The sequence below is a fragment of the Pongo abelii genome, chromosome X (assembly GCF_028885655.2).
Source record: "Pongo abelii isolate AG06213 chromosome X, NHGRI_mPonAbe1-v2.0_pri, whole genome shotgun sequence".
Classification (NCBI taxonomy): domain Eukaryota; kingdom Metazoa; phylum Chordata; class Mammalia; order Primates; family Hominidae; genus Pongo; species Pongo abelii.
In genome coordinates, this window is record NC_072008.2 from 21,701,349 (window position 1) to 21,723,075 (window position 21,727).

At 35.4% G+C, this 21,727-nt stretch overlaps 1 protein-coding gene across 7 annotated transcripts in view; it reads left to right on the top strand.

Moving 5' to 3' along the window:
- CNKSR2 (connector enhancer of kinase suppressor of Ras 2) overlaps window positions 1-21,727 on the top strand; it is a 287,144-nt gene that overhangs the window by 222,482 nt on the left and 42,935 nt on the right. For all 7 annotated transcript variants that reach the window (NM_001132790.1, XM_024240331.3, XM_024240332.3 and 4 more), the window contains 7 exon segments: window positions 716-764; window positions 1,166-1,338; window positions 5,139-5,212; window positions 5,496-5,567; window positions 11,399-11,466; window positions 16,777-16,877; window positions 19,071-19,617. In NM_001132790.1, coding sequence (NP_001126262.1) covers window positions 716-764; window positions 1,166-1,338; window positions 5,139-5,212; window positions 5,496-5,567; window positions 11,399-11,466; window positions 16,777-16,877; window positions 19,071-19,617 — 1,084 coding nt within the window.

Consider the following 21,727-nt stretch of genomic DNA (forward strand, 5'->3'; position numbering starts at 1 on the left):
GAACTGGATGCCTCAATGAAGTTTTTTTTAAGTGATGACATGAAGGTATTAGACTATGTAAACCATATGAATTAGATACAGTGGCTGGTGTGTGCTTTAGATACCAAACATATGATTATGGGGGTGGGTAGCTGAGGAGTGGGGAAGTAAATGTTATTAGAACTGAGGAACCAGGGTGCTGACATCATCTACATGAAGATTAGTCACCAATAATAGTGACAGAAGTAGGCATGAGAAAAAAATAGTGTTCCAAGTGCTGAAATATTTAGGGACTAAGGAAGTAGGAGATCAGTAGGTGATGGTGGCTTATGTAATTGAACTTCATGTGAATAAAGGATAGTCATATTTTCCTGCTTACTTCGTTAGATTTTGTGAGACTCAAATGAGATACTGTCTGACAAAGCACAATATACCCCTGAAAAGGTACAAAGTAGTGTGTATGTGTAAAAGCCTTTAGTTTTACCAAATGCTTTGTGCCCTGATTTCTCTGCCTACGAAATACGGGTAAATATAATATCCTTTCCTGCTTCACAGGAGATTAGAAAGTTAAGTGACATGATGTATATGAATTTGTTTTGAGGCTTTGTGGGGAAAAAGTTCTTCCCCTAACAGGGTTTAGAGTCATCATTTAGCTCTTGAGAGTTCTGTGTAGCATGCTGGTCCTCTGGATCACACCCTGAGTATCAGATAACATTCTTTTTCTCTTTGATTTCAGACATTTCAGCAGTCCTCACTGCAACACAAATCAAAGAAGAAAAACAAAGGTAAGAAAAGGAAATGAAACCTTTACCTGCTTATTTTGTTCTTTGATAATCCCCAGCACACTTCATCCATGCCCCCTTTCTTGCCTGAGCCCAGTGTGGTTTAGAAGAGCACAACCCCCTAGTGCAAAAGCTGCCAGCGTCTTCTTCAGTGCAATTATAATACAAGGTACCTTTTACAACAAATGATCTCAATAAGTTTTGAGACTGGTGTTACGTATTTCTGGTTAAGATGTGTGTCACTTATGTGAGGGAAAATATTAAAGATTTGTATATTTTTCTAGTCTAATACGATATGAAAATTTTTAAGGTTGTGAAGTACTCATACTTCTTTTTGGTATCTATAGATTAATCCTCTACTTTCATACCTTTTACAAAATTGAAAGAGCATTTCCACCCTTTAGGTCCTATAGCAGGCAAGAGCAAAAGACGAATTTCTTGCAAAGATCTTGGCCGTGGTGACTGTGAAGGCTGGCTTTGGAAAAAGAAAGATGCGAAGAGTTATTTTTCACAGAAATGGAAGAAATATTGGTTTGTCCTAAAGGATGCATCCCTTTATTGGTATATTAATGAGGAGGTAAGATAAAGCACATTTTGTTTTCTCGTCCATTCTCTATCTTTAATCAAAAGAATCATTTTCAGACTTATATTTTAAAATCGTATAATCACCTTAAGGCCAATTCACTAGACTTCTGCTAGGTATTTTTCAATCCACCCTCTTAAAATGATTGCATGTTGGGGTTCTAGAAAGATAGATGTCTCAATTATGCTAATGTAGCAACATATCTGAAACACAGATAAAGTGTAGTAAAATTCTGTATATCTAAATAAAAATGCGAAGCTAATCCAAGCAGTAGCTTAACTAAAAGGATTATATGTGGAAATTTGACATTAATTTTTAAATGTCTTGCTTTTGTTCAAAATTTTACTTTTTTCTGTTTTTTTTTTCTTTTTAGAAGTGGAGAAGGGGAAGCCCTTTGCTAATTTAAGTAAACTAATAGCACCTAAATTTATTTCCATTTTTCTTTAAAAATGATCTAGTAGACTAGTTTTGAAAATCTGCAAGTATTCATTTCACTTGGCCCACTGGGGGGGTGTATATATATAATACATTTAAATTATTCTTATGATTTTCTGGGTGGTTTTAGTACAACAGATTTATATCCAGAGGAGTCATATCAAAACTTATTACATATCTTGACAGATATGCCAAAAGCATTTGTTGATATTCCCTTTATTCTGCATTTGCTTTTATTCCTTTGCTCTAGCCATCTACTAGTTCACTTTATTAGTTTTTTAAAACAATAATTTCTGCCATTACCTTATTTTATAAAAAATGTACATGGCTTAATGTAGTGTGCTGGGTGAATAGTCCAATACTATTATGTTAAGACATTCATCAATTTGCGTTTGAATATTGTTGAAATATAATTTAACAACATTATTATGCCTACGATTACTACACATAATATCTAGATAATTTTATGTTCCCTAGACAGGTTATAATGTAGTGTTATGTTGTGTTTAAGAGTAGACTCAGAAATCACACCACCTGAGTTACTGTGCCATAGTTTCTTCATCTGCAAAATGGGAGTAATAATAATGCTTATCCCTGGACTATCATATGGATGAAATGAATCAATGCCTGGCACATACTGAGTGTTCAGTAAACATATGGTAGGCTGGGCCCAGTGGCTCACACCTGTAATGACAGCACTTTGGGAGGTTGAGGCGGGAGGATCACTTGAGCTCAGGAGCTTGAAACCAGCCTGGGTAACATAGTGAGACCCTGTCTCTACAAAAAATTTAAAAATTAGCCAAGCGTGGTGGTGCACGTCTGTAGTCCCAGCTACTCGGGAGGCTGAGGCAGGAGGATTGCTTGAGCCAGGAGGATTGCTTGAGCCAGGGAGGTTGAGGCTGCAGTGAGCCATGATTGCACCACTGCACTCAGAGCAAGACCCTGTCTGAAAAAAATATGTGTGCTATTAGTAACATTTTTCAAAGGGACCTCTCATTTGTAAAATCTTGAATTAATATTTTTCTATTTAATGTAAATGTCTATATCACCTATATAAAAATATTTGGTTGTTTTCTGTACTTTTGACATTTTTGTGGCAAATCACACAATTACCTAAAATATCCTCTGCTTCGCTAAGTGTGTCTTATTTTAAATGTAGGAAACAAGCCATAATTTTACCTACAGTTTCATTTAATAGATATGTATTAAATACTTTTCATATGCCAATCAAGTATTATCAAGATATAGTATCTCTATGTTTTTCTTTATCATAAGGTCACTTGCAGGTTTGTCTGCCATATACTAGATTATATCCTATCTTTCAAAGTTTAAGTGATGAAAAACTGTGGCCCTTTTTTGTTGAACTAAGTTTCATTCAGCAAGTTATTGTTACTGTTAGCCTTGTGAGAGATGAGTGAAGAATTCTACAGTATACATTGCAAGAAATACCTTTAGTATGATAATATTTTTAGGAGAAATGTAAAAATCCCTCATCACATCATTATGGGAAGATAATAACTACCTCAAAATATTTTAAATTGTTCAAAATTTTAAATGTTTACATTATGAATGTCAAGGGTAAAATAACATAGAAATTAAAGTTGGGAAAAGGATTTAAAAATACTGTCTTGTCCTTACTCCAAGATTGGAAGAAAAAATATTCAAATATTGAAAAAGTTTAATACTACTCTTTTTCATAACACACATTCAGTCACTATCAGTAGCATCAGATTTTTGTTTTGCATGGAAGCTTAGCAGTGAAAGCAGTCATACAAATATACAATCTAAAAGAATCGAGAACTCTTTTTTTCCTCTGTGATAGTGGATGAGAGTATAATCTCACTTGAACTTGATATATAAGGAGCTATGGATATAGCACAGATCAAATGAAAGTTAGAGATAGTAAAACTCAGAGGAGCTTGATCATGAGCAGAACAAGGGATACAATAATTAAAGCATTTAGCAAAAGATAGTTTTAGCTTAGTTGGGATAACTCGTATCTAACGTAATATTTTGGATAATTCTTCTATCTTGTTTTTCCATCCAGCATTAGAGAGAGGAGGATTTTATGGATTTTATTCCATTTTCCAGGTGAAAAATGACCTTTATATATATAGCACATACCCCAAGCCAGATATTTGAAAGTCAAATTGAGCTATTTCATTTGTAAACTCTTGAATGCACAAAATAATTGTTATAAGACGCTGACAAGCTTGCAGAGAAGACAAGAATACTTATATACTGTTGGTGAGAGTATAAATTAGTTCAGCCATTGTGGAAAGCAGTGTGGCAGTTCCTCAAAGAGCTAAAAGCAGAACTACCATTCCACCCAGCAATCCCATTACAGGGTATATACCCAGAGGAATATAAATCTTTCTACCATAAAGACACATGCACGTGAATGTTCACTGCAGCACTATTCGTGATAGCAAAGACATGAATCGACCTAAATGCATATCACTGACAGATTGGATAAAGAAAACGTGGTACATATACACCATGGAATACTATGCAGCCATAAAAAGAATGAGATTGTGTCTTTTGCAGGAACGTCGATGGAGCTGGAGGCTATTATCCTTTGCAAATAAATGCAGGAACAGAAAACCAAATACCACGTGTTCTCACTCATATGTGAGAACTGAATAATGAGAACTCATGCACACAAAGAAGGAAACAACAGACACTGGGGGCTCCTTGAGTGGGGTGGATGGGAGGAGGGAGAGGAGCAGAAAGAATAACTATTGGGTACCAGGATTAGTGCCTGGGTGATGAAATAATCTGTACAAAAAAACCCCTGTGACACGCATTTACCTGTATAACAAACCTTCACGTGTACCCCTGAACCTAAAATAAAAGTTAAAAATAATTAAATAAAAGATCATTGTTATATAATTAGAGAAAATCAAATTTGATAAGAGATTTGTTGGAGGAAAATTGGATCAGTAAACATACCTATATTTTACATCTGAACATTAAGAATAATAGAAAATTGTGAATTACAAAAGTGGACTACGTTTATTTTATATGTTATAAAAGTGTATATATGTTCTGACCAGAAAATTAGTTATAAAACTCATTCCACTTTGAGAATTAAAGAATTTTCCATTCTCATTTTAATATGAAAAAGACTTTTTAAAAGTTCTATACATATTTTAATTTGTAGTATTCTAAGTGTTCAAAATATATCTTCAATTTATGGAATACAACAGGTAAGCACTGAATTCTTATCTCTAAAATGTCAAATTTAAGGAATTAAAGGAACGGATTTATTAGTACAGATATCTAAGCCATAGTTATAGAGTATCATTACCTTCACACCTTTGTATATAATAAACTAACCAAGAGTCTTGGCTCTTCAGGATGAAAAAGCAGAAGGATTCATCAGTCTGCCTGAATTTAAAATTGATAGAGCCAGTGAATGCCGCAAAAAATAGTAAGTTGATTTTATTTGGGAAGAGGGAACGATAGTTGTTTTTTTTTTTTTTTTAATTTCCAGCTTTTAAATTATAGGTTGCTCATTTCATGCTTTCACATTGAGGTGATAAGAAAGCAGTTTTGTGGGCAGAAAGTTGAACTTTTTACTGATTTCTGTCACCATGATAGAAGCATTATATATGTGAACTCGGGTTAGATGTTGAGGTAATTTTACCCATCAGAATTATTTGGTTCAAACTTATTTCCCAATTTGTAATAAATGTACTTTGTTTCCTTTGCAGTGCATTCAAAGCCTGTCATCCTAAAATCAAAAGCTTTTATTTTGCTGCTGAACATCTTGATGATATGAACAGGTAAAGTATTTCAGAGTATGTAGAAGGTCAGTGAGGCCTAGAATTCTAAATTTTCTACAGTAATGCTTAGAGAATAATGTCACTGAAGTTTCTAGATCAATCAGTTTAAAATAAAATAGTCCCAGAATAGCTCCATGCAGCCATATCTAATTTTAAAGAACATCATTTAAAAAGTCAAAATAAACTCATTAAATATTTTTGTCAAGTTTACCAAGACCATATACAGACCCAAAAAATCTACCACCAAAAAAAGGGGATTTTTTAAGTTCATTTCAATAATATGTCTTAAAATTGACTCCCAGATGGGGGAAAAAGAGATGTCTACCAAAAAAGCTGACTTTTTGAAGTACTGAGTATTTTTGACAGAATATTCATCTCAATAATTCAGGCCTAAGAAAAATTAGTATTTCTTTCTGTCACTTTTCATCTTTCACCTGACAGGACCACAACCAACAAATCAGATAGCTCAGTGGTTACTTGGTGGCTCAGGGAAAACCTATATGTATATTTTTTTTCTTTTCTCATCACCTACCACATTCTGCTTCATGTTAATACTTTGGCTTTTATGAATTTTGTGCTTTCTTCCTTTCTCTTTCCTTTCCCCTCTTCCTTTTCTAGAATTTTAGAAATTGAGTTTAAGATTCAAAATTTTCCTCCTTTCTATAACTTACTAGCCAGTACATATTACAAATATAACCTGCCTACAGTTAGGGAGAGGCAGCATAGCATCATGGTCAGGAGCATGGACTTTGCAACCAGACTCTCTAAATCCCAGCTCTACCACTTACTAGCTGTACAGCCTTGGACAAAGAACATGACCTCTTCATTCCAATATAGTATTGTCCAATATATACAAGAGGTGGGTGGGGATAATAACCAGCCCAATCTCAGCTCTACACTGATTAGCTGTGAGACCTTGGGCAAGAAACTGAACCTCTCTATGCTGAGGTATTGGCCCTTTAATAAAGTGAAAATAATAATGACCCCTATCAGTAAGATTTTTATAAGGAGTAAATAAGCATACATAAAGGACTTAGAACAGTGCCTGCTAAATTATAAGTGCTATATAAATGTATACTATTAATATATATTCCTTTTATATACGTTGGGTTCTTAATCCATCTACCTTTCTCTAAAACTATTGTACCCAGGCATTTTTAAGCACAAATCTGTGTAGCTGCATAAATTTGCTTGAACATACTAAATGAACACTTAATGTCCTTTTATAAATAATCTTGTTCTTTGACATTTGGGAATACAAGCATGTTTTTTTTTTCAAAGCAAGGATATGAATACAAGGAAATGGCAAAGAAAAATGGTGTTGAGAGCACTTGATTAAAACTTTTATTACTAATAAAGGAATTGAGCCTTTCGTATAGTTTACATAATCTTCTCTTAATTCATATAACTTATCATTCTTGAAATTTCACACCAAGCTATAAAATTTGAATGGTTTTTTCTCCTTGTTCTCAAAATGAGAATATTTATTCACATTCACATGGAAAAGGAGAGGTGTGATACTCCATTTTATGTTTTAATTATTTTATAATTCCACTGTTCTAGTACTTACTATCCATTTTACCATATATTAAGCTCAATACCCTTGGGATAAATACGAAGAATTTTCATCATGACCACACTGAAATTAAGTGGCATACATGAGCATATAGTATCTTACAAGATGGATGCACTACAATCCAGCCAACTCCAAGAATTAATACAATGTAATCATTCACGATACATGCTAATTGGGATCTTTTTAAGCTTAGAAGTTGCCTCTTTCAAAGTGCATTTTATGAACTATAAAATCCTTCTTGGCCCTCATTACCCACCCCAAGTTAGCAATAGCTTCAAAAGGATGCTGATGTCACTGCTCTTTCCTAATATTTTGTGGCTGTATCTGGTTCGGGATATCGCAGAAACTAAACCAAATTTGTGTGGTTCATTTTGTTGGTTTTCTAAGCAATAGGTCAAAGAAAAAAGTGAAACATAAAAAAGGCCATTTCCACATTATACATTTAAAAGTGCTGTTTTATGTAAAGCCTGCCATGGCGCACTACAACTTTAAGAATTTAATTGTCCCAAAATACTGAATTTTAATTTAATTAAAATGGATTTTTATTGTTTTGCTTTGAATTTTGCTTTCTAAAAAATAACCCTATTCCTAATGTCTACTTTCAATGGGAAGATTTTTAATTACTTGTTAATAGAAGGGGGAAAGAGTCAGTGCTAAAAATATTCACAGAGGATTAATGATGGGGAGGAACACCCACCTACAGCTTTGTCAAGTCACCTGATTGTTACATAACAGCAAGATGATCTGGGTGTTGGTTTGTTCTATATGTAATCTTTTAAAAGCATGTATCTAAGTCTTCAGAGATTATATATTTATAAAAATTATTATAATTATAAATACATAATGTATGTGATTATTTCATAATTTTTTAATATCATACCTACTTCTTATGAAAATACACCATGTTTCAGAGAAATATATTTTTCTGTTCCTCATTTAAAAAAAACAAATGTAATGCTGGTGGTGACAGGACCTAGTAATTGGTGTTAAAAAGTTATCCTTACATTTAATTTTCTTCTGTAAAATCATACACATATATATACACAATAAATATTTTTATATATGTGTATACATACACATACACATAGAATATTAAAATACCACCTTCTATTTTGAGAAGCAGTAAGTTTGATTGTGAGGTAATTTGCAAAAACACTTTTAGGCACCCCACTACTGTTGATCTGTTTCATCAGAAATAAGCACTGAAACATTGAAAACTGATTTTTTTCTTGTCTGTGTAAAATCTGTGGGGATAAAATAAAACATCATAGTACTCAAGTATTCTGAAGACTTATTTACTGAATTTGTTTGGCCTATATATTCCTTACCATGTCAGTACATATGTTCTTGTAATTGTGATGACTCACCAATTCCTATTTAGTAATTATTATTTATACATTTCTCCCATGGTTCTTTCTCTTATTTCCCTCTAAACACATTATTCTTTGTCAGTTGTGAATATCTCCTTTGAATGTTTGCTATAGGTTCAATATCACCTTACCTGTATTTTCCTATTTTAAAGCATTGGTGATATGGTAAGGTACTGACTGAATTTAGACCTGCTATTAAATATCTTCCTCATAAATATATTGAATAGATTCTAAGTTCAGTATTGTATCTCTGACCATCTTACCTAAAATAGCCTTCCCTCATCCGCAGCATCTTTGGCATTCTAATTTTCTAACTTGCTTGCTTGTCTGTTTTTAAATAGCATCTGCTACTATTTCATATGTGTTTATTTGTATCCCTGTTTAGTGTTTATCTCCCTCACTAAGATATGGAAGTCATGAAGGCAGGCACTTTGTTTTATCTCTGTATCCCAGGTACCTGGCACATATAGGCTCTTAATAAATATTGCTTGAATCAGTTGATGCATATGTGTCTGTTTTCATGATAACCTAAAATATCAAATCATAACTGTAACAAGTGAATCAGTAAGTATCTTCTAGTTTAATCCTAAAGGATAAGTTTATCCAAGATAGCACCAACAATTGTGTTGTATTTAGCCTCTTGTGGCTCTACACAGTGGCCTGAGTATATCCACACACTTTCTAAACAATTTTTCTTCAATGAACAAAATTTTTCTTCTTAAGAATAGTTTAAACTTTCAATTGTCTTGTGAAACTTAGTAAATCTAGAGTTAATTGAAGGCAGAAATTACATCTTATTTATTTCTGTATCCCTAAAACATAGCTTATTGTTCAGCACATAGGAGACACTTAATAAATGCTGTTGAAGTGAAAAATTGAGCAAGCCCCTTTTTAGTTTCCTAATTTATTTCATAAGGACCTCATTGTTCTTTACATTTCTGATAAGGTGAAATTTCAGTGTTTTTTTGTTTTGTTGTGTGTGTGTGTGTGATGGAGTCTCGCTCTGTGACCCAGGCTGGAGTGCAGTGGCACGATGTCGGCTCACTGCAACCTCCACCTCCCGGTTTCAAGCAATTCTCCTGCCTCAGCCTCCCAAGTAGCTGGGATTACAGGCGCCTGCCACCACACCCGGCTAATTTTTTGTATTTAGTAGAGACTGGGTTTCACCATGTTGGTGAGGCTGGTTTCGAACTCCTGACCTCAGGTGATCCGCCCACGTCGGCTTCCCAAAGTGCTGGGATTATAGGCGTGAGCCACTGTGCCTGGCCTTCAGTGATATTTTTTAAAGTAGTAAATATAAGGCACTGGATTAAAATTCAATGATAAGTTTTTCTTTAGTGGTATTATCATCATTTTTACCAAAAAGCACCAGGCCAGTCTTTCCCAAGAGTGGTAAGATATGCCTTGTAGTACAAATTTAACCCCTTTTTCACTGCAAATCAACTTAGACTAAATTTTAACTTTGAACTTTTACTAATGTTTAGAGTCATTTTTAAAACATTGTCATGAAGTTTACTTCTTGATTTATAGTTTATAATTTTCTGGATGTGTGTGTGTGTGTGTCCATATATATATATACCATGCTACTGAATTCATTTGATAATCTTTATTTTATTCCAGTTCTACTCCAGTCCTTTCTTCACTTCCCAAATGTACCTGAGGTGATAATTACATTGTAGGTTTTGCTGAAATAAAGTTAGGTTTTAATTGACCTATTCTCACAATTAAAGCTTAAGTTTCTATAGATGGTGATTTTGTCTATTAGAGACATGACTTTCCTCACTTTTCAAGATATTCTAAGTATCTGATGCACAGTTAACACCATTTGGCATAAATGATGAAATATGAGTCACTTCAAAGAATGTGATCTTCCACTTGACAGGGAAGATAAAGGTCTTAGGAGAAAAAGTTCTCAAACACAATTTTTTCTTAAAAATACATCTAGATTAGATTATTCCACAACTTAATGATATTAACCATACTAGTGATTCTGGACATATTCAAGCTAGCTTGAAATGTAGGTTTTTCCTCAATTTCTGATTTGGGAAAGTATATGGATTATGGCTCAGGATTGACCAAAGGGAAATTTGCATGTTGTTTAAAGACTTGCGATTAGATAATCTGATAGTGTAAATAGTTGAAATAATGAACATAAGGAGAGCCCTGGTGGGACAAAAGAAAGACGGTAAAACTGTGCTTTGCTTTAGGCAGTCCCTACATTGGCAATAGCAGCACTACAGAAAGAGCAAAGAAGTGAGATTTATTTTTAACTTACAGTTGCTCATGAAAATACATTTTCAAGATCTAAACAGATGTTAAAATTGTATAAGTTCATTGTGTCTTTGGAAAACCCCATACCCTTGTATTTAGAGACAAGTGTCTGAAGTACTCCCAAGATGTGTTTCCTGTTAGATTGTTAAATAAGCTTAATCAAAACTATGATTTCATAATAAAACTATTATTTTGACAGGCAAGGTCCATAACTTTTTTCCCTCATCAGGATAAATTGAACCTGATACTGTTTAAATATCTCTAAAGGAGCATTTGCTCTGAAGAAACAGAACAGCAGGAATATTTGGAGTACTTCTACATTTGGAACAATAGAATTAATATGGCTTTGGTCATTTCCAAACCCTTTATGTTACAGATATTAACAGCTTTGCCCAAGACTTTTCTATTGAAGTAGCATCTTTGGTATGGGAGCAATTTGTACTATAGCAAATTGTATCTCATTAAAGATTCTATGTATCAATAGTAGCAAAGAACACATCTTATATGTAGGATTATTCCGTATATCCTTAGACATTTTAAAATAAATGTTTCTAGGAAGTAAAATATAAGAAATTAGTTTACAGTGTTATTGATTTTAATATTTGTTTTTTCAGGTGGCTTAACAGAATTAATATGCTGACTGCAGGATATGCAGAAAGAGAGAGGATTAAGCAGGAACAAGGTAAAGGAATACTTTTTTTAAATAATTATGTTATACTTTTTTTCCTGCAGTTATCCTGTACAGAAATTCATTGCTATCACTTGAGAGAAAATACATGTCCATTTTTGGTTATTTCTCTTCTAGGCACTTAAGTGAGGTTTAACAACTTATATAGATAGGGACTGAACGCTCAAATTTTTGGAGCAGCTAGTGTGGAGTTCTCTCCTATTTGTTACCCCCTCCTCCCATCTCTTTCCTATGAAGAAACAAAATCTTAAAAATGGAAAAAGTCTATAATAGGTCTTAAGATTGAACCAAGTCCAGATCCTTAGCAGTGAGCAATTTTTACTATTTAGCAGTTTTATAGACATTTAAGTGGCCTTTTATGCAAAGAAATGAGATGAATGATCTGTTCTTTCTTAAATTTTCTCATTTGGTTATGTTCTTCAGCTCTGTTACTATGTAACTCTGTGATCTTATGGAATTTGCCTTGGTATTGACCTCAGATTTATGAAACACAGTGTTATGGTGCAGAATTGAAATCTTAAGAACAAAAGTTGTGGTCATCGTTCTTAGATGGCTTCACATTTCCCAAAGGGTGTTTGTTGTACATCCCTTGGAAACGTAAATAGGTTTTTGAAATTATCTGTTAAAAGAATCCACAGATTGACATACTTATAAACACAAACCTATTCGTAGTTGTGTCTTCAGTGGGCATAGCCAGTTTATTGATGTGGAGATTCTAAAAGCCTTCTGTTTCCTTTTAGACTTAGAGTAAAATCTCAGCCAGGTTTTTTGTTTGTTTGTTTGTTTGTTTTTGAGATAGCGTCTCACTCCAATGCCCAGGCTGAAGTGCAGTGGCGTGAGCTTGATCTTGGCTCACTGCAGCCTCGACCTCCCAGGCTCAACGATCCTCCCACCTCAGCCTCCTGAGTAGCTGGGACCACAGGCACACACCACCACAACTGGCTAATTTTTGTTTTTGTTTTTGCTTGTTGTTTTTTGTAGAGACGGAATTTTGCCATGTTGCCCATGCTGGTCCCGAACCCCCAGGCTCAAGCGATTCACCCGTCTCCCAAAGTGCTGGGATTACAGGCATGAGCCATCGTGCCTGGCCTTCAGCCAACTCTTTTTAAAAAAACACCTGAAAACTAAAGTTTTTAAAGATCTAAAGAAGACAGCCAGATCCCAAAACCAGTATGTCAGCAAATGTTTAGGCACAGATTAGTAAATTTTTTCTGTAAAGAACCTAATAATATTTTGGGCTTTGCAGGCCATATAGTAGAGACTATATGTTGCATAGGCCTAAATTTATGGTAAGAGTACTGAAAAAAAATTAGTCTTCCTTTTCAGATTTCTTTAAAAGGAATAAAACAGTTCCCTAAAAGTGTTTATAAATTTTTTTCTGATTTGTTAAAGACACATGAATTAGAAGTGTGGGCAATGTACTGATAGGAGAATGAATCTCTGACTCAATTTGCATAGATGTAAGGGAGCTTGGTTCTCAGGCTTAACTTCTGTATTTTATTACTTGGCATTACTATGAAGCTGAGCTTCATCTTGATTTTAGTGAATTTCCTTTGTACTTGGTATTATATAGCCAAATTTTATTATGGATGAAATAACTGGTAAGTTATATAGTTATATTGGACATGCAGGTTCCAAAAAGTATTTAGTCTGTGGATTCATGATGTATTGGTCTATCATGTGAGTAGAAAATCATAGGCAGAAGCTAGTAGTTACAATTTAATGCAACAAGAATCTTGCTAATGCAATATAACCAGAATCTCTGAAATAATTTTGATTTCCACATAGAATGCATGTTCCTCAGTCACTTTAGCATAGGTCAGAAACATGTTAGACTTCTTACCTCCGAATGATTAGGTTGCATGGTATTCCATGTAGAAAACTACTAGATGCACATATCTACTTCACACTTCTGTAGAGTTATTTGAGTAGAGTTATATCTTCTGAGTACCATTCTAAGTAATGAAGATGAGCTTAATACAAAATATAGCTCTTTGAGGACTGGGAATGTTTCTCCACGATGGAGGGACATAGCTGCCAGATACTGTTTCCATCTAAATAGCCAGTACAGCTTAGAAGTGACTCTTTCATTGACTTAAATAAAAATTTAGTGAATTGCTGTCTTTGATTACAGAAGTATAAAAGATGTGGGGTTCTCTTTCAACATCCATTGTTGTACTTAGAGAAAACAGAGTTATACACTAAATTCAGCTGCCAAGATAACAATTTGGCTAATTGTCTACTGATCATTTTTGTATTTTTTCCAGCTTCAAGACAGACATTCATGACATTATTTTCAGTCACACATAAGGTCTTTTTAAAGTCTTAATCACACACAAAAATGAATGAAATATATTGTATTTCTTTGACAGTTCTAAATGAAAAAGTCTTTTTTTTTTCAAATTATCCTTTTGTGTCAACATGAGAAAATAAAGTAGTTTTCCTCTTCTAGTGATGGCACTGCTTTTTCATGATTGCTTATAAAATTGTGTATCATTGAAAGAGATATTAAAAGTATCCATTTAATTTGTGCTATATAGACAGCTAAGAAAAATAAATTAATTTGCCATTAGAATAAAAATCAGACTAGTTTTCATCCTCTAAGCAACAGTGTGTCTCTAATTTTCCACGCAAACCCAAAAGAGCCTGACTAAAATTTCTATGTAGCCTCTTCTCTGTCATTGCTCTCTCAAAGACACACAGCTTAGTGTAAGAAAAAAAATTAATTTGCAAAGTAGTATTTCAGCCTTTTCTTAGGCAACCCAAGAAAACTTTGGATTGATGATGCTTTTGGGAATTGAACAATGAGAACACTTGGGCAGAGGAAGGGGAACATCACACACCGGGGCCTGCTGTGGGGTGGGGGGAGGGGGGAGGGATAGCATTAGGAGATATACCTAATGTAAATGATGAGTTAATGGGTGCAGCACACCAACATGGCACATGTATACATATGTAACAAACCTGCACGTTGTGCACATGTACCCTAGGACTTAAAGTATAATAAAATATATATATATAAAAAACAAGAATTCCATCAAATAGTGGGACTAAAATTCTTCCTAATTTAACTGGAAGGAAAAAGTAGAGAAGGAGCCTTCCAAAATCTGTCACTTGTAGTGACAGCTATGGAACCCTTGATAAAATCATGATCATCTCCTTAGTGTGCTAATAAGGACCACTTGAGGTATTAACGCCTTGAAGGTATCAGTGCAAACATCAAGGAGATACTCTGCACAGGTGCCACAGTTCCTGGAAATAGTGGGAAGAATACTGGCAGGGTGATCTTTCCTTGGCAGGGGCGAGTTTGCTTATTCCATTTACCTACAGGGTGATTTCCCAGTAGTATTTCAAGCTCTCACAAAACTACCAAACCCATGCCCCAGGACTCCAGATTTTACTTTTCATTGCTGGGCCTTGCTACAAGAAAAACTTTACGTCTAAGAAGAAGAACACCAGGCATTTATCTCTTATGTGATCTGGGTCACACTGTCCTGTCATGCTGCTACAAATACACCCAAGAAGATAAGCAGTTCTAATATTTATTGAGTGCTATCAAGATGCAAGGCACTTGAATATGTTACCTTATTTAGTGCCCACACACACACAACTCTGAAAGGTGGTTATTATTAGACCCCTTTTACAGATAACAAAACAGACTCAGAGAGGTTAGATAACCACCACAAGAGCACCAAGATGGGAAGTGGTCTAGCTAATATTCGAACCTACACCTGTCTGACTATATAGTTAATGTGTTTTTCCACCAGCATTTGCTGGGTCCGTTTCTGGGCAACTGTGCCAATTCATATTTGAGGGAAAACTTGGTATACTGGCTGTCACTGGCATGAACCAATGGAAAAAAATCAGATATCAAATTAAGATTAACTAGTCTTTGCTTATCTTTTACTCAAAGGGAATAATTAAAGCAGCAATAGAATTTTCAGAGTCTTTGTATTTTGAGGCCTCAATATAATTGAGAATGTATTTTATTTCCAACTTCCATTGCTGAAGAATTTATGTTCACAATAGCAGGAGGAGATAGGGGGATAAAATGTTCATCAATATACACATCAGACTCTCCTGCTATACTTTACAAAAGAGTCCCAGCAACTTAGTCTCCAGAGCTTTAGGGTAAGGCAGTTTCTTAGTTCAAATCCCAGATATATTACTTTTTATTTGATATATAGTAATTTCTTAATGTATGTTAGCTGTAATTATCATTAATATTAATCAGCACTGCAGGGAAACCATATACAAATATTACAATATGGGAATTCGTGGGTGAAGAGGGGTTCCTGTAAATATACGTGCCATGATTGTTCCCTAAATGTGAATATTAGTTAAGCCTTATGATAGTTCTTTTGTGATTTAAATTTTCATAAGAATAAGGAGACTTTTGTTTTAATATGTTTTTTCTTATCATCTGAAATTGATGGATAATACTTCAGGTTTTTTCTTGTAAATCATATAAAGAATAAAACCAGCAGTTACAGGGTGGTTGGAATATTACTGGAACAGATTCCGATTATTAGCCCTTTTGCTGCATTTGACTTACTCTAGTAATTTGAACTTCTCTCTCAGAGTTATTTCCCCTCCCTCTTGCCTGAGGTCTGCCAAGTCACTTTGTCTAGCTGCTTACATTTGCTACCCTTTTAAGTAGTTCTGGAAGTTTGGAACTTGCAGCCCACATCAGCAGATTTGCCCTTTTGCATTTGGCAAGAATCAGAATTTGCCATGTGTTTCCAAGGAGAGGTGGGAGTATGGTGTTATAGAGATTCATGTCAGCATGAGTCTGGAAACAGTGATTGTTAGATAATCAGTGAACTGCAGCCAGAGAAGAGAATTGAGAGCATTATTTTTAGAGCTGTTTATATCCGTAGAGATCTACAGCAATGTATGTATTGCTTTTCTTTGAATATCTTTAGGATAAAATGATATACCTTTAAGAGGCATCATGTGATATCATTCATTAATTGAAGCTTCAGAATAATTGGATCTGAAATCTAAGGTACCCTAAACCTGACTGAGCTCATGCAGTACGTTTTTTTTTAACTCTCTAAAATTATTGCTGCATGTAACTGCTTGCTTTAAAAGGAAGTTAGAATTAGGTGATTGTACACTTACTTTCTCCTCAAAACTCAACTGAAAATAAAAGTTGGTGGGCCAAGGGTAAGGTAGTGCTGGGGAACATGATGTTGGAACAGAATTTAAATTTCCTTTTTTTAAATGGTAGTTTATGTTCGCGAAAATATGACTAGAAACATTTAATAGAATGTTGACGTATCCATGTCTGTGAATTTTCAGATTACTGGAGTGAGAGTGACAAGGAAGAAGCAGATACTCCATCAACACCAAAACAAGATAGCCCTCCACCCCCATATGATACATACCCACGACCTCCCTCGGTAAGTTAGCAACAAGAACATTACTTGTCACCAGATTCTTCGACCTGAAACATCCTTTTGTATGTTAAAAACATATGTAGTAGATTGCATATCAAACTTAAGGTTTCTCAGGGGAAAAGAAAACTGGGAGTCTAAAATCAATAAGCAAATTTTTTTAAGTATACAAAGAATATTTAAGCAGGAAGAACAGTCGTTACAGATTCCAGGCAGAATAAATATGTCATCACTTTTATTAACAAAATATACTATTTGTATTAAGGTAGCCTTCGTGGAGATAATCAACAACAAAAAAGTTTTCTTAGAAAAAGGTATATAAAATGACCTTATCTATTCCACACTAATAAAGTTTATTCCTATGTCCTTTAGAATGAACTCATAAAAATTAATATTATATCTATATTGAAGATATTTTTGCATGTAGCTTTTTCAGCAGCCGTGGGACCTGGTTTAATGTATATGTTCGTATGGTGTGCCAGACAAATCTCTGTAAATTACTCTGTGTATAGACTGTACTTTGATCTTTTAATAGGGTAAACAGCTGGTTTACTTGGGACTATCCCACTTTATGGCCCTTTCCCATCAGAATTACCAAGAGTGTCTCAGTAATGTTCCAGTTTAGACAATAATATTCCATGGTCAGGCCGGGCGTGGTAGCTCACGCCTCTAATCCCAGCACTTTGGGAGGACAAGGCGGGCGGATCACTTGAGGTCAGGAGTTCGAGAGCAGCCTGGCCAACATGGCAAAACCCCGTCTCTACTAAAAATACAAAAATTAGCCAGGCATGGTGGTGGGCACCTGTAATCCCAGCTGCTCGGGAGGCTGAGGCACAAGAATCGCTTGAACTTGGGAGGTGGAGGTTGCAGTGATCCGAGATCACACCACTGCACTCCAGCCTGGGTGACAGAGTGAGACTGTGTCTCAAAATAATAATAATAATAATAATATTCCATGGTCACATTGCCATAAGAAACAATTCTGCCTATCTTGGGACTAAGTCTTCCACATAGGAAATAGAAGCTGGATTTAGGTGACAACAACAGCTAACCTAATTCCATCTCAGTATTACTCCAGGGGGATAATTCGTATTTTCTCTCTTTTTCTAAAACATCAGGATCTGGATAATTTCTTTAAAATATCTATAAAAGAGGAAGAATAGGAAACAGCATCTTCACTGAACAGCTACTTAAACATGGCAATTTGTGAATTTCAAGAAGAAAATTATTCATATTATTATTAACATGTGGGAAGGTAACTGACTGCCCGCAGAGGATGCCACATAACTTCTCCTCCTTTACCAGGAGGAGTGGTATGCGGCTTCGCCTCAGTCCGGTGTGTCCTGGCTGCCACCTCAGCCCTGTTTGTGATGATCACATTTAACAAATCAGGCTCGGCCTGGGCTGGTGTGTTTGTTAGTCCCCAGAGCTAGAGTAAGGCTTGTGGCAGTAGAGGTGCCTGCAGCTATTTTACAGTGTTCACTTGATGCCACTCCTTTTTCTGGTTATGTTTTGTGCTATAACATATAGTCCCAAACTTTAAATTCCAGGGATAAAAATTTTCCATTTTTCTTTTCTATTTATGTGCCCTGTAGTATCTATGCTCAAGGCTAATGGTAATCCCTAGCAATGTATAGTCTCATCCTGCCTAACATCTTTAACCCCATAGAAAGTAAGACCATCAGACAGCTTTTTTTCTCTGGCACCCATAGGAGCAGACATTCTCCTACGAAGAAAAGGAAGGGTTCTTTCTGTTTATAGGCAGCCTATCCTCATATCCAAAAGACTCTCTCCTAGTCCCCAAGCCCAAGCTACATGAAATCAGGAATATGAATCCAGGGACAATACTTCTTCAGGATCTCAAAATGTATAGTTTTTAAACTTTGAAATTTTTGTAGTTGCTGAATTTTCTTATGTAAGCACTAACTCTTATATTTTCATTGTTGTAAAATTTTGCATTAATATGTCAGATTTTTCATGAGAGCTTGGTATAGCCGCATTACAATACATCCATGTCTCTGTCTCTTAAAATGTAAGCTGGGGCCTAACTTTGAGATGTCTGCAAACTTGCCTAGTCATTAACTTGACTACGTAAGAGTTCATCTACTTAAATATTACCTGGTAGAAACCGAATGTGTTCCTTGGAATAGAAGTGGTCTGTTATTTTGGCAGAGACTAATCAGGGGCTCCTTTCTACAGATGAGTTGCGCCAGTCCTTATGTGGAAGCAAAACATAGCCGACTTTCCTCCACGGAGACTTCTCAGTCTCAGTCTTCTCATGAGGAGTTTCGCCAGGAAGTAACTGGGAGCAGTGCAGTGTCTCCCATTCGCAAGACAGCCAGTCAGCGCCGCTCCTGGCAGGATTTAATTGAGACGCCACTGACAAGTTCAGGCTTACACTATCTTCAGACTCTGCCCCTGGAGGATTCTGTCTTCTCTGACTCTGCGGCCATCTCCCCAGAGCACAGGCGGCAGTCTACCCTGCCAACTCAGAAATGCCACCTGCAGGATCACTATGGGCCGTACCCCTTAGCTGAGAGTGAGAGGATGCAAGTGCTAAATGGAAATGGGGGCAAGCCTCGAAGTTTTACTCTGCCTCGAGATAGCGGGTTCAACCATTGCTGTCTGAATGCTCCAGTTAGTGCCTGTGACCCACAGGATGACGTGCAACCCCCAGAGGTGGAAGAAGAGGAGGAGGAGGAGGAGGAGGAAGGGGAGGCAGCAGGGGAAAACATAGGAGAAAAAAGTAAGTATGTTTCTGGAGATTCTTAGCCTGTGTACACAAAGTCCTAACCTTTTCAAACTTCTTATTTGAAGAAAATAGAACCTTGCTTCCCTTTTTTCTTAAAATAATAGTATTGCTATATAGTAAGTTAGGTCTCCCTTGGTGACCTACTTTCAGAACTTCAGTAACTTGGGAAAACATCATGAGTAATGAAGCTTATATCTCAAGATACCCACAGCTGGAGCAAATAATTTTTTTCTCCAGCTAGCCATTTGCCTTTTAAGGTTAATGGTGTTTTTTTTTCTTCCTTCTCTTATCCACTTTATTCTCACTTGCATGCACCATCTCATTGGCCCACAGTGGTTGTCCCCTGAGTTGGGTTAAGAAACTATAAATGTTTCAAGCAGGTTGTTAGCAGAGCCTTGGTTGAATAAACGAGTATACACACACACTCACTCACATTTGTACATATACATATTTATCTTCCCTTTTTATTGTCAGAAAATTTAAAGGAAAAATCCAAAAGATAGTTTTTCCAAGGAGAGATTTCACATAGCATTTCTTTCAACTCCAAATAACTGAATTTGTTTCTAGAAACCAATTTTCCAAAAGCATCCATCTAATTTCTTGGTATGTATGTTGATCGTAAAGCTCAATTTATGTGAATCAACTCTTATGAGAAAAGTCAATGAAGTAACCCTCTGCCTTGTTGACATTAAGAATATCTTTACTAGTTACTAAGTTCTTTATTCAACATGCCATACCAAGCCTCTGTTTATTACTAACATGACACATCAGTCCAGAAACCCAGGCTGGTTTAAGGGAAAGGCTGTAACTCAGTTATTTTAGTAAGAAAGAAAATCTAGGTTTGGCTATAAGTCCTGAACATAAAATGCACAAAACAAAATATATAGAAGAAGTAGTATAAAACTGTTCACATCTCTTTATTCAAAATGCAGTCTGGGCCAATTAGTGCAGATAACTTGAGCAAATGGTGATGAAATCACACTTACTTGTTTGGTACCCCTAGGGTAATAGACTTCTCTTTTTAAAAGATGAAAGCAGAATGTAGCCTTCAGCCCATTTTACAAATATATGGGACTTTGATTACAGGATATATTAGTGTAAGTTCTTCATCACAAATGGAAAAATATCTCAAAGTTCACAGATTACGAACAGGTCAAGAGCCCCATGTCAATGTCAAGCTTGGCTCATTTAAAATGATAGTCTCTTTGGAAATGACTGACAAGAAAATACAGTGGACCTCCCTTTATGGTATGGATCTTCATTGCATTATTTAATATCTCATCTACCAACAAAATATAAGAATTGCTTGTAATAAAATTCATATGCTGTGGCAGTTTCCATGTGAAGTATATTTTAGTCATAATCTCCATGAGAAACATTATAAAAGGTATGTTGTTAGTACAGGAAAGGTAATTACCATTCATTACTTGCCAAGCCCTTTCAACATTCACATCTATCAGAGTTTATGGAAGACTCTTATGGAAGAAATATTTAGGAGCCATGTTAGTCCTCTGCAGGAATTCTGGCAAGCATAATAATAATGTTTAATATTCTAAAGATTACTAAAATTAATAAATTGTCTTCTAAAATCTAAAGATGAGTTAGAAACTTCATTTCAACTGTCATTCAGGTACTACACAACTGCTGTGACTAAGTATGTGAGGTTTATTCTTTTACAAACATATTGGAGAAAACACTTTATCTCAGCCATTTTAAGATACACTGTGTGGAAATTAGGCACAGCCCTCTGAAATAGAGAATTCTGTTCAGAAAACATTTCATCATTCCTACAGGTTAAGTCACTAATGTTGTCTTGTTTTGAATAAGCTAGGCACTTAACAGTTCATCCTGGTCATTGAATAAGGGAAGACCAGAAAGAAGCAAGCGTGTCCTAAGACATGGAGGGAAAATATGGCACCATGCTTGCTCATTCTTCAGGTTTCCAGTAGTCCACAGAGCACCTCTAGTTAGATAGCTTTCAATTTTTTTCTTCTAGAGTCTCTTTTTTGTTGTTCAGTGGATTGGATTTTTTAGCCAAATAGATGCACTCCTAAGTTGGTTGGGTTTTTTCTTTACATTTCAGATGAGTTAAGTGGGTAGTTAT